The 14,250-nt window shown below is 39.8% G+C and overlaps 1 protein-coding gene across 1 annotated transcript in view; it reads left to right on the top strand.

Moving 5' to 3' along the window:
* The window catches only part of antxr1a (ANTXR cell adhesion molecule 1a), a 30,485-nt gene extending 17,279 nt beyond the window's left edge, over nt 1-13,206 (top strand). The window contains exons 14-17 of the mRNA XM_084947527.1: nt 1,438-1,482; nt 3,489-3,752; nt 5,344-5,424; nt 11,707-13,206. Coding sequence (XP_084803653.1) covers nt 1,438-1,482; nt 3,489-3,752; nt 5,344-5,424; nt 11,707-12,081 — 765 coding nt within the window. The 3' untranslated portion in view covers nt 12,082-13,206. The remainder of the gene's footprint in view (nt 1-1,437; nt 1,483-3,488; nt 3,753-5,343; nt 5,425-11,706) is intronic.
* The last annotated feature ends 1,044 nt before the right edge of the window (nt 13,207-14,250 follow it).

Below are 14,250 nucleotides of genomic sequence, written 5' to 3'. Positions count from 1 at the left end.
TAATTAATCCAAAGGTTCATAAAACACTAAATTTTCCCAAAAAATTTAAGTTTTTATGATTTAGGCTGTAAAGAGTTAATTTTTACTGGACTTTAAAAAACACTGTTCCTGAGGGATCTTTGTTGCTGAAGTTAGTCCACAACCAGTAAATAGTCTCGGCCATCAGGTGAACATGCGTTTAAGCAATTATACCTCTCCTAAAATTATTTGCGTTTCCAGAGGTTTCTGCAGGTAACCTCCAAGTCAGTATATTCACTTAAAGAGATGTAACTTGTAGCAGATTTTTCTACCATTTATGGCTTTACTTGATTTGTTGCCAGTGGTGTGGAAACAAAAGCCTCTATAGCCTGAATGTTTTGGTTGATATCTTTGTCACTATGAAGTTTTTAAGTAGCGGGATAACTGATTCCAAGTAAAGAGTTTCATTTTTTTTTGTAATTATGCAAAAGCCATCTGCTCAGGACTCAGTGAAATGAGGAAATGCTTTCCAAAAACATGTTTGTGGGATTATTTAGCATCATGGTATTTCAGCAAACTCACTTGATACCACATGCCCTCTGTACAAATCCGTACATCTCCTTTCAAATCATCACGGGCATGGTGTCTCTTCAAAATGCACTGCAGTGTTTCCATTGGAGCTGGAAACAGGAAAGCTGAGCCCTGCCAGAGAGAGATGTCAGCTTTTACAACACAGCTTTCTCTCCCTTCACTCTTTTTCTGTCCATGTCAATTCGCTTGCAAGTTGAAGTTCGTGCAGCAAGTGTGTTTGGGAAAAAACGACACTAGGTTACCAAGGGGAGTCTTTTTTTTCTTCTTTTTGTTCCAGGATTTGGAAAAGAGTGCAGGAAAAATCACAAATAAGAATCAGAGTGACTTAATTTGCCAAATGCATTTAGTGGAGATGAATCTGTCTTTATTACACCTGTGAAAAAACCCTGACGGCTCATGCAGCGAGGAAAAAGTTTACATGGGGATAGCAGCGGTGTACATTGTTGTGCATTCATCCAAGTTTTGAGTTGCATAACATCGAAGTAGATGGATAAATTGTTTTTCTTTCCCTATTTATGTGATACTAACTAACGTATAAATACTATAAAAGTTATCCATAAAACTAAAAGGCATAATGTGGCATTTATGAGGTTGTTACTCATCTCTTGCTTTAACCAGCAACCTCAAGGCAAAAAATCTGGATAGCAGATTTCTAGGTCAGCGCCTTGCTCTTGTAAGTCGTAGAGACTAAGAGGGAAAACATTTCTCAGTCATTTGCTGTTGCGTAGCCACGTCACTGTGCATAAAGCGCGCATTGTTCTGACACACAAAAAGCATTTTCAAACATGTCTCTGCGACTTCTGTCATCTCCTGATGTTAAACAATGCTCTCCATCTTTTTCTTCTCATTCACTCTGCTTTTTCTTCCCCTCTTTTATTTCGTCCACAGATCATCCACGAACCACCACCACCGCCAGCTGTGGAGGATAGTTCGGTAGGAGCTTCACAATCTCCGCCTCCTATCTGTTTTGTGAAGACTGAAAAAGAGTGCTTGTGATTTAAGACTTCGACAGCTGCCAGTGTTTAGCTTATGTAATTGTTAGAGTGACAGCGTAAACCTCAATGACCACACGGCGTCACTGACTTTCCAGCTTTAAACTTTCATCACTCGTTTTCTGATTCATTTGACGAGAGTTAACGCCCTCTCAGAACAACGGCATCGTGACTTTTACAGCACCCCACCACACACACGCACACACACCATTTCTGCTGTTTGTAAGAGCACTGCTGTTGTGTCCAAGACTTTAATTTATGCCTTTAAAAATTATAACCATTTGGACCTGCAGTAAGAAGTTTAAAAACTCAATAATAATAACTCAATAACTCAAAAACATAATTTCAATTTAGTTTTAAGATCAAACCGCAAGTCCAAATGACTCGATTCAATACAGTTTAACGGTCCTCAAACACGCTGCTGCAGCTGTGGGACGTATCAGGCTGCATCTGTTTGCACAAAATTAAACAGAAAATTAGGTTTAACTGCTGAATTTAAATGCCAGTGACATCCACGGCCTCAAAGACTGCTTTTATTACGGTCTCCTCTGTGCGACATCCTGGTAGGATACGAGACAGACAGGGTGTATTAAAGAGCTGAAACATCACAAGTTTGGCTAGTGGGCTTTTTCATTTCCTTTGATCAGACAAACTAGAGCAATGGGGACATAATGACAGCTCAGGGATAGGAAGGACAGAGAGAGAGGGGCATTCATTCCAGTTGGTAACAAATAAGAGAGCAGTTCTGTGCAAAAGTCTTGTGCCACTCCTCTTTCTTTGTATTTTGCTTCCAAGAGGGGCTATTTTGTCATAGTTTTCTTGAGCAATAGTTCTCCAGGCTTTCTTTGGAAATTGGCAGGGAACCATTTTTTAAACCGTATCTTTCGGCACTTTGTTACAACAGCCTGTGGCAAAAACACAGAAATATTCCTGTTTCATAAAACATGCCAAAGATAATACAGTGTTACAGGCATAAAATAGTATTTTTCATGAACAAGATGATTCAAAACGAGTTACACTTGGTATATCTCTGCATGATGTGCAGTGTGTCCTTAAAAAATTTGAGGAAACTGGACAAGAAAGGGACATCTGCAGCAGATGGGCAGTATCTGGAAATGTCCTCAAGAAATAGGGAAAAAGACCTGACACAGGATCCGAGAGATGCATCTGGCACTTCAGTCGATCCATCTACTGTTCACTGAAGCTCCATCAGAATTCATCTCAGTGAAAGGGTGGCAGTCGAGAGTGAGGAATCCAAATTTGTTCAAATTATCGTCAGTACTTATGGAGTGAGTGAGTGCCTACAGCATCTGTAAAACACGTGGAAGCTCTGTCATGGTTTGGTGATGCATTTCAGCCAGTGGCGCTGGGCAGCTTGTCAAAATTGATGGAAATACGAACACAAAAAAAACAACCATCAGATTTTGATCCACTGTGCCATATCATCTGGAAAGCATCAAATTGGCAGCAGCTTCATTTTTCATCATGACAATGATCCCAAACACACTGCCAATGCAGTAAAAGTGTACCTGGATAGAAAAACACACAATGGAACACTATCAGTCGTCGGTTACACATTATTGAAGCAGAGTGGGATCTTCTTGACAGAGAATGGAACAAAAGGCAGGAAAGACACTTCAGGCTGTGTTGAAGAATAAAGGCGATCATACCAAATATCGACTTTTAAGCTTGTTAGAACTGTCAAAACTCTTTTTTTGCCTTATATACTGGATTTCCATGCATGTGAGTTTGCAGATGTTTAAATAAATTGCTGCTCCTATTTCGCTTTTTCCTAGAAATGTGTAAAGAAATAAGGGGCAGGCCAGGACCTTTTGCACAGTACTGAATGTTTACTGCCTCTTAGTTCAAGCTAAGGGGTGATAAACATTGGCGAAATGGTTAAACAACAAATACATTTAAAAAACATTTCCTGTTGCTCTCCCACAGGATGATGAGGACTTTGAAGCCCCCAAGAAGAAATGGCCGACTGTTGATGCCTCCTACTATGGAGGAAGAGGCGTAGGGGGGATCAAAAGGATGGAGGTTCGCTGGGGTGAGAAAGGCTCCACTGAAGAAGGAGCAAAGCTGGAAAAGGCCAAAAATGCCAAAGTGAAGATGCCTGACCAGGAGTATGTGTCGCCACCCCCTCGGGTTCTTAACAACGGCATGCAGAAACCGCCGGCGCCACGCAACTGGTACTCACCCATTAAGGTAGGGGGGGGGGGGGTTATATATGATTACTCATTAGGAACTACTGAGAAACTCAGCATGATGCTTCACTAAGGGAACACAAACAGTAGGCAATGGTGAAGATTATTTCACCATTGCTTACTGATTACTGAAAACCATTGCCCCAGATGGTTTTCAGTAATCAATATCTAAGACTACATTTGTAAATTAAAGCTTTGATGCTGTGTAAAATGTAAATATGAAACAAAATCTCATCTAACAGTATTTTATTCACAACAGAACATAGTTGAATTTTTCGTTTCATGATGCTCCAAATGTTTTTAAATTGGTGGAAAGATCTGGTCTGCAGGCGGACTAATTCAGAACCCAGACTCTTCATCTATGATGCCACGCTTTTCTAATAGACATATGGAGTTTGGGATTATAGTGATATATGGAAGATCTTCTCTGAAAAACACTTTATCTGGATGGGAGTGTATGTAAAACCTGTATAGGCCTTTCTGCATTGTTGGTGCCTTTCCAAATGTATGTTCCTAATACCACAGGCACCAGTGCAAGTCTATATTATCAGAGACGCAGGCTTTTGAACTCAACGCTGATAACAAACTGGACCCCTCTCCTCTTTAGTTCGAAGGACACGGAGTGCATGTTTTCCAAAAAGAATTTGACCACAGAACAGTTTTCCACTTTCACTTTTTTCTTTTTTTTAAAAAGATGTGTTTCTGCCATCAAATTCAAAACGAGCTAATATTTAAAAAAAAAAATAGTAAAATGTCTCACTTTAAACATCTAAGACGTTTTCAGCACCCGAACATTTTTGGAACTGAGATTTACTATAATATCCTGAGTCAGACGTGATCATGGAAGTACTGAGGAACAGCTTATCACTGTTGTCCTGAATCATTCCTCACAAGTGTTACCTAAACAACTTAAAGCAAACAGGATATGAGTTTTAACTGAGCCACATAAAAATGAGTAAATACTGGAGAACTTGAGAGTTATTAGTTTAAAAAGAATTTGAAGTGTGGGAATCATGGTTTTTAACAGCTCTGCTGTGGCGCATACTACATATAACACAGCATCTGCCACGGATTACTTCATGCTAATCTGGCTGAGGATATGTTAGTACGAGTATGGTGTTTTGGTGAAAATAGCCCGAGATGTGTTAGGGTATTAAAGCTTAGGTGACAATTGGCACACGGCCCCATTCCTCCAGGACCAGCGTGGGGTTAAAGGAGTCATTCTGAAGTCTTCCCAGTCAGCAGGGGATTGCTAATAGAAACCAGACTTCTGTTGGACTGACCTCCAGGGAGAAAGGCTCCACAGCCAGGAGTTTTTGTGAGCAAAAACAGCTGCATTTTTTCTGCTCTTATCCTCAAAGTATTTGCTGCGTCTGAAAAGTATGAAGAGCCAACTTACAGTGGACTGAAACCATTTCACCGTGTCGCTTTGAGATAAATGGATGAATTAAATGATACATTAAACTGCAGCTGAAGTCACTTGTGTGAAAAAGAAGACAAAACAAAAAAAAACAAGGGTTGGAAGCAGAAACCAATGTTTTGTAGGATTTTACATTCTCTTAAACATTTTGGTCTCTTCTCTGTTTCCACAGAGCAAACTGGATGCATTGTGGGTGCTTTTAAGAAAAGGCTACGACCGTGTGTCTGTAATGAGACCTCATCCAGGTGACAAGGTAAGAGCAACACCAACCCTGCACTGGCATGCACTGAGCGTGCATTGTAAATCGTTCTGCATTTCACGGGCTGACGTCAGGCTTGGCTGTGCATTGGCTTTTGGCAAATGAAAATTAGCAATTGAAACGATTGTATGTGAAAATGTTGAGAAAATGGACCAGCTGTAAGCAATGAAGTGTGCACAGCGAGACTCATGGGAAAAGTTGCAGTGGGATTGGATTTAGACTGCTACAGTACGCAGCAATGTAAAAGCGTCTGGTGAAGTCATTATGAAAAAACAAAATGAAATTCCTCAAAGACCAGCTGCAGTGGGGGTGACAGTGCAGTGACCGCTGCAGTTGGAAGCTAACATGAAGTCAGAGACAGTAGAGTCTGTATGCGGTGAAAAACGGGAATTATGTGTCTAAAAATGTCACCGCAAGCGTTTATGTAATGATTCACATTTCTCTGGGTCAGAGTGTTGATCTAAAACCATTACCCTCACAGGGTGAAAAGACATTTCTGGCACTTTTAAACAATCATCTTTTACATTTTCTAGAATTTTCTCTGTAACTATTGTAACTATTAAGTGTTTCGAGTAGAGATGGCACGATACCACTTTTTTATGTCCGATACCGATACCGATATCATAAATTTGGATATCTGCCGATACCGATATGAATCCGATATAGTGTATTTTTTAATCAATAAAACGTTTTTTTAATATCTTGCTGCATTTTGTATAAGTTTACACTCAAGTTTAAATAAATAACAACACTAAAGCTATTCTGTTATACCTGTATGTAAAAAATACACTGCGCCCAAAATATTTCATAGTTCAGCAAAACCAATCAATCTAATAAACTTAAACCTACTCCATCCTCCCTATTCTGATATTTTAAAGAGTACTTAGCAGAAATATTAAGCAACCTAACTAATAGGGTTGCAAACTCCCAGCAAAAAAAATAGGGAACCACCCTCCACCTCATGATGCTTAATCGATGTAATCAAATTTAATTTGATGCAGGGGGAAAAATGCACAGAAATAAATTATTTTTCAAGAATAATTAAATAGATTCAACATCTTTCTTCAACAGAATTGCAGACTGCACAGATGGTATCTTCCCAAAGGAAAAAGTAGTATAGCTTACTAGGGTATATTAGACTTAACAGTTACTATATACAGTAATGGACTACTATATATTTTACATCAGATTAAAACTTTGGGTGTAAGATTCAGATAATTATTTATTAAAAGCTAGACATTTTAAATGAGAATAAGAAAGAAAAGTATGTCTTTGTGCCCCCTTTTCCCTGTTCATGCCCTATCGGCCCCCCCTGGCTAAACTTAGCTAGATCCGCCCCTGCACAGTTACCAGCTACGTAGAAAAAGATCCTGGTGTAGAAAGTAATATTAAATAAATTCTAACAACAGCTTATCAAGCTTAATAGTGCTGCTGTTGTTCAACCACTGGTTTCCTCTTTCTGGTGAGAAGTGGGCCAAAAACTAAGAAGAGGGACGGACTTGCGACAGAAAAGCCGATCAGCTGATCATTAAGCAGTTTCACGATTGAAGTAGCAGCAGGAGAGAGAGAGAGAGAGAGAGAGAGGCAGTCCCTCCATATATCGGTTGTTAAGCTTAACGCTAAAATGCTTTACAAACATTCAGAGATGAACTTACACACTTGCTTTACTTCTCTCTGGGATAACTTCCTCGGAGATGAAATGCTGGTTTGGTAGCGAAGCTACAAATACACACAGCTGCTCTATCACGTGATGCATACTGCTGCGATGTGCTAGGTTATGAGCCGAGTTACACCGTGTAGCAAGTTTTGTGAGGTGCTTTTTTGATATTTAATGGATCGGATTACATTTTTTATTTCTCGCCGATATCCGATCCAGTAATTTGGGTCAGTATCGGACCGATACCGATACGTAATATCGGATCGGTCCATCTCTAGTTTCGAGTAAATCTAAAGTACACTGAGCTAGTTTCAGATTTGACTCAATAACAACCCGGACAGGATTTGCTGCTAGAAGATAGGCCTTTAAATGCCATTCCAGGGAGGAGCTGCTCCTATTGTTTGCACAGAGCTGTATAAGGTGACACACAGCTATGTTGAAACATAAAGGAGAATTTTGAAGATGAGAGTAGGAAGAAATATTAGTAGCCCACCTTTCTTTTATTTTAAACTTCTAGTGAGAATACCAGTTACTACAGTTAATACCAGTTATGCATGCTTTTAAACCTATGTTTTTGTAATGTTATGCATATGCATATTATAAACTCAACACCCATTTTGTTAAGTACAACTGCTCAGCTGTTTATTAATTCACATATATAACCAGTCAGTCAGGCAGCAACTGATTTAGGCATGCAGACATGGTGATCTACTCAAAACCATCAGAATTGCCCGAAAAAGAATAAAATACCCAGTGAGCAGCAGTTCTCTGCAGAAAATGAAAACGCCTTGTTGATGTCAGAGGAGAACTCCCAGACTGATAGGAAGGAAACAATAACTCAGCTAACCATTTGTTATAACAAAGGTATGCAGAAGAGCATCTCTGGAAGCACAGCACACATATCTTAAAACAGATTTAGTTTATAGCAGCTGAAGACCACAGCAGCAGCAGGTGCCATCCCTTTAAGCTGAGAATAAGAATCTAAGGCCACAATTCACATGTTGTCTCAGTTTTTGCAGGGACATTTAAATCGCATGTACTGAATTCTGCATAAACATCATGAAAGCCTCGATCCATCCCGTCCTGTATGAATGATTCTGGTGGAACTCTGGTGATATAATAGTACCGGGGATATTTTCTTGGAGCATTTTCGGACCAGAGTGTACCCATCATCTGACAGCAGGATAACACGACACATCACAAACCTCAAATGATCTCAAAATGACTTCTTAAACATCATAATGAGTTCACGAAACTCCAGTGGCCTTAACAATTAGCAGATCTCAATCAAATAGAGCATCTTTGGAATGTGGTGAAACAGGAGATTCACATTAATCTGCAGCAACTGTGTGATGTTGTCATGGTAATGTGGACTAAAATCTCTGAGGAGTGCTTCCAGCACCTTGCTGAATCTATGCCATGTAGAATTAAAGCAGTTCTAAAGGCAAACAGCAGACCAACCAGTTACTAACAAGTTCAGCAAAGTTCACCAGTATAGTCCATAGTTCATCTTTTGGCAGCTATAATGTAATTTTTTACTTTGATGCAAAAATCCTAATGTTGATACTTTATGCAGTTACAATAGAAATATAATTGTTTGGCATGAATAAGCCTCTGGAATTTTCAGACTGATGTGTTATTATACGGTCAGGTTTCTTCATCTTCATCAGTGCAGTTATGCAGCATTTCCTTAAAGAGATACATTGACAGTCCAGCAAGACCCTCAGGTCATGCTGAAGAGGATGGGAAATTACATCTCAAGGCAAACTTATCAGGATTCATACTTTAAACTATTTCTTAGCCTCCTTTGCTGTATTTTTTGTCTTGAAGTGAGCCACATGTTTTTAGTGGGTAAAAGGTCTGGTATGTAGGTGAGCCACTTTGGCAATCAGGCTTGTTTTCTACAGTCATGGTGTTGTAATACATGCAAAATGCAGTTTGGCACTGTTCTGCTAAAATAATCAAGGCGTTTCCTGATTTAAAAAAACAAACAAGAAATAAGTGTTCTTTTTTTCTTTGCATGAGTCTTAACTTGTAATTGTGGATGCAACGAGCCTGAGGAGCCGATTTCACCCTGTTTTACTTCAGCCTCAGCCTGTCTGCGATGCTCTTTTGTGCCTGAGAGGCATTTTAGAATAAGCTTTCAAGCTTATTCTAAAATATTATACAGGATATTTAGAACTAACTAGGCAGCTCATTCTCTTGACAGTACTTTTTGCATTATGCAGTTTATGGACGTTTTAACCAGCACCCAGCTCACTGAGAAACAAAGTGTCGAAGTGTGTCTTCCTCATTATAAAAGCTTTTCATTAGCTTACTGGAAAAGAAAAATACTTGTTTGTACTTTCTGAGCAGTGAACACTTTCTGAGCAGAAAGCTTGTTCTGATTGCAATTATGAGTCTATTTTAAAAGCCTTTTTATAACTCACCCTAAACGAGTGCAGCAGCGGGGAGGAGGAAGCCAGCCGATCCAGTTGTTGCTGGAGAAAAACCCTGTTACGCGTCGCTTTTGTGAGCCTTAAAGACTGGGGTCTTTTCAGTAATTAAAAATAAAAATCAGAGGACGTAACACAGCAGGTTACTGGGCTACTGAACCATCACATATTTCAGTAGTGACTGACTGTGAATGTAGATACAAGTATGATACAGTCCAGGAGCCCAAGAGACATAAGGATCTATGATATTCAGTATAAGATGAACTGTACAGCATGCAGCATTTGGCCTATTTCTTTTCCCCCAACAGTCATATATCCTCAGTGTTAAATAAGAGACACATTCCTTATCAGCCTATTGCAACTCCTGGGTCGACTGAGTGCAGCTGCTCCAGGGGTGTAACTTGTTTCTGGAGTATGATGATGATGATGATGATGTGTCTCCCTTGAATGACCTCACTTCATTTTGAATGGGCGTAAATGATGGCAGGTCAAGTTGTCCAGTGAAATAGCTGCATAGCTTCTCAAAATTTAAGCTGGGACTGAGAATTACAGCACATTTTTTAAGGTCTGCTGACATTAAAATACACATTATGTAGCTGTGTACGGACAACAGGAAAAGGCTTTTGTGAGTGTGAGTTCATTAAGCTGTCAAAGCAGGAAAGTGTGTGTTTTGTCAAAGAAAGTTCAGAAAGTGGAGACATTGGTTCTTCACCCTTCAAATTCTGAAGTTATTGTTTGATCAAATGAAAAAAAGAGCAGCAGATACATTAAAAAATGTCATAGATCTTATGTTTTTAGTTAGTACTGACGTTCTCATAAACTTAGAATTAATTAATTAAAAATATAGGAGCTGGCACCACTTTGTGGAAGCTACCGTGTTGCCCCACTTTCTTGAATGCAATGGCTGAGATGGATATAGGACTATTTTGCCAAAATATGTTGCACCCGAAAATGTGAATTCTTACCTACGTTTTATCATCTAAGAAGGGGGTACTCCTCAACAAACAAGCCAGAATGCAAAAGAAAAGAGACAACTCTTCCTCTAACTCTTCCAGGCTAATCTCCTGAACTGAAGATGTGACTCTAACACATAAAAATGTGCATAAACATCCTTATTTATTCCAGACTTATTTTCAGCAGATTTGAAATGTGACTCTCCTGTCTCCAGATACTGAGCTAGCTAAACAAAAACAGCAGCTGGTTATAAGCGTGTGGTTACCACCAACAAGCCTACGAGTGTCCTTGAAGAAAACATGAATCTTACTTTCTCTCTGACAAGCAGTTTGATTCTCACATCATATGAGAGTTTATTTGCTAAGTGCCACACAATGTTAGATCTACTTCAAAGATAGTTCCACTAATGCTAGCTAACAGAGGCTAACAGAGGCTAACAGCAGCTAACATAGGCTAACAGAGGCTAACAGTAGCATTTACCAACAGACAAGGTCAGGATATCCTCAACAACTCAGTATCAGTGTCAGTGGTCAAAAGTGAGCTTCAACAACAGACCGACTCATATCTGACTACTTTCAGAAAGTTTTACAGCCTCATCCAGAGTAAATAGATGTAGATGTTTTTCACTCTGCATATTGAAAGCCGAGATAAACAGTAGACTGACAGATTGCAAAATATGTTCGGGCAGATCTGATCTGCTTTTTAGCCACGATTTATTGCAAAAAGTTGATATTATTCAAATAGTATGTTAAAATATAGTACTTGCACTTTATGGCAGTAGTTTATGAATGTATGAAATTTTGCTTTGGCTCTTAGAAAATGCAAATATCATCTTATTGTTCTGAAATGTCATATTAGACATCAAGCTAGTTGCTGAGACAATAAAATCATTAATAACGTTTTTATAGTGAATATACGCCAAGTAAGCAGTACGGTCACCACAGTGAGATTTTTTTTTCTTTTTTGCAACCTTAGAGGTCACACCTTGTTGGATCATCAAAAGAAAGCAGGTTTAGGCGAATGTTTTATGAGCCTCACTTTTCAAACCCATAGGCTAAATCCATCTTCAATATACAGGCTATGATGTGAACCAGACCTTTTCCTTTCTATCATTTAGACTCAATGTCTGAATTTTCATTGTGAATTTTTGCCTTCGATTGAACAATTAATGGAAAAAATTTAACGTTTGCCACTTTGCTAACATAATCTGAACTCTGTTTAATTTTATAGGGCAGATGCATGAACTTCACCCGTGTAAAATCCCCCCCTAGCTACCCACACTTCAACAATCACCCATCTCCCATCTACAACCCGCCTGGCAGGAATCCACCTCCACCGCAGGGCACCCTACCACCGACTCCCAGCGCGCCGCCCTTCTCCTCGCTGCCTCCAACCCCTCCACCCATTTCCACCCCTCCCCCTTACACACCACCTCCCAACCGGGCTCTTCCTCCAACCACCTTGCACATACCCGCCCCACCGGCGCTCTCACCCACGCCTCCGCCCTGCGCTATCCCAACCGGCTTGCTGCCACCTCTTCCCCAGGGACCCCCTCCTGGACGAGCCCCTCCACCTGCCCGCCCTCCGCCTCGCCCTGGCCTGTAGAAGTCTGGTGGGAGACAGGAGGTGGTCACACAAGACTGAAAAACATAATCCAGAGTTCCACCAGCACATAGCCATCTTTGATTGTAACTACGAGTGAGGTGCAACAAGGTGCCAACCTCAGCAGGCTGTAGCCTTTCAGACTTGTGACGAGGAGGAGCGAGAACTTGTTTTCAGCTATTTGTCTACTTTTGTACACATCTAGCCCAACAGTGCAATTGCTTGGATGCTTGAATTACATAGACATTCCCTATAAATGAGATCACGCAGGCCGGCTCAAAAACATTTGACTGAAGACTGTACGAATTCTGACCGAGCAGAGGATCAACAGCTTGTACTAACAGCTTTATACACAGGCCCTAGAGAAGGAGTACAGTTGTGAATGGCCATGTCACTAAAATAAATGCCAGTGTAAAGTTCCTGTTTTATATAAGAGAAAAGAAAAACACTCATCCTGCAAATGTTCCACATACAGCAGAGTAAGGATGATGCGGAGGCATCTGAAAACAATCCTTTTTTTAAATTCTTGAATGTTTGCATGCAAAAGTGCTCGAATCATCGTTTGTTGTTTTTTAACATTTGTACTTGTTTTTATACATTTGTAAATACTTTCATTTTTTACTTTGTACTTGTGTAGACCACACTCTTTTCATTTTGGGGAAAGAAAGACAATCATCGGTGATGACGGCATGAACAGTAAGTGTACTGAAACAGCAATGCAATGTATCTGAACTTCCATTGTTCAACTCCTGACTCGCAAACTATTTTCATCCAACCTAATGTGAGCCATGTCTGGCCCGTTTTCTGTGCTCATTGGTGTAAACAGTAAATTTGGCTTTACCAGATTTATGGCTGGAACTGACCTGACCATGATGACTGTAATTACAGCTGTAGGTAAGCGCTGCATAGGATCTGTCTGTTAAGATGAGGGTAACTCTGGGAATCAGGGAAAAGCTTTGCACATCGTCTTACTCGTCCACCTACGGCTTCAAAAAAAAAAGTTGTACATTATTAATGCAAATATGCGTGCTCAGTTATATGTGTGCTGTACAGTCAGTAAACAATCTTGTTTTACTTTTTTTGCAGAAAGTCTTTAATTCCTCTGAGAATAAAATATGATGAAAGCCATTTCATGGATGTTGATATGAAGCTTTTACTCTCATCACGTCACGGTTAGCAATCCCGTCAGTACTGTACAGTAAACACAAACTGGTGTGTGATTCATTTAAGAAGCAAGGAAGCAGTTTAGCTACATAAAATCTGACTCCGTCTTCTTATTCTTTTCTTCAGATGCTAATTTGAAAAACATTATGTTTTACTTCCGGGCAGCAAAAGCAGCCACTGATCCACATGTTTACTGTGTATGCTTTCATCAAGAGTCTGTAAAGCTTTTAATGCGTTTAGCTGGATAGTCCCTCAGGTCACTTTTAATTCACAGGGCTCCTTTAAACAATATTCTGTACCTCCCAAACTAAATGTACAGCTGTTCTGTTCTCATTTACCTACTGACATTACCACTGCGTGAACGTCTGCAGGCCCTTACTCATTCCTTGTGATAGAAAAACAGAGAAGAGAATACTTCATGTGCAGCAAACTCATTCAAGATGTTAATATATTGCATTATGTTACAACAAGAATAGGGGAGCCATCTTGGAAAATATTTGAAACAATCTAATCCTCAGGAAATATGCATGGGCTGCAGAAATGAAAAGGCCTGCCGAGGGTGATGACATCATGATGATCTGGGAATAACAAAGAGGACAGAATCAAATCAAATGGCAGATTTTATAGTAGAATTTCGGGCAAATTTTAAACTTTGTTGCTGTTGCTAACCTCTTTTTCTAAAGTAAATCACATAAACTCATTGGCCACTTTGTTAGGTACACCTGTTCAACTGCTCGTTAACACAAATATCTAATCAGGCGTTCACATAGCAGCAACTTTGTGCATTTAGGCATTTAAACATGGTTAAGATGACCTGGTGTAGCTCAAATAGAGCATCAGAATGAAGAAGAGAGGTGGTTTCAGTGATTTTGTATGTGGAAGGGTTGTTGGTGTCAGATGGGCTCGACTGAATAACTCAGAAACAATTGATTCACTGCGACCTTTCTGCACAGCCACCTCTAAAGTTTACAAGGACTACAATCTGAAAAAAATAAAATAAAAATTAGT

This window comes from Perissodus microlepis, chromosome 12 (genome assembly GCF_051167445.1).
Source record: "Perissodus microlepis isolate ML-2025 ecotype Zambia chromosome 12, ASM5116744v1, whole genome shotgun sequence".
Lineage (NCBI taxonomy): Eukaryota > Metazoa > Chordata > Actinopteri > Cichliformes > Cichlidae > Perissodus > Perissodus microlepis.
This window is presented reverse-complemented; position numbering and strand designations above follow the sequence as displayed.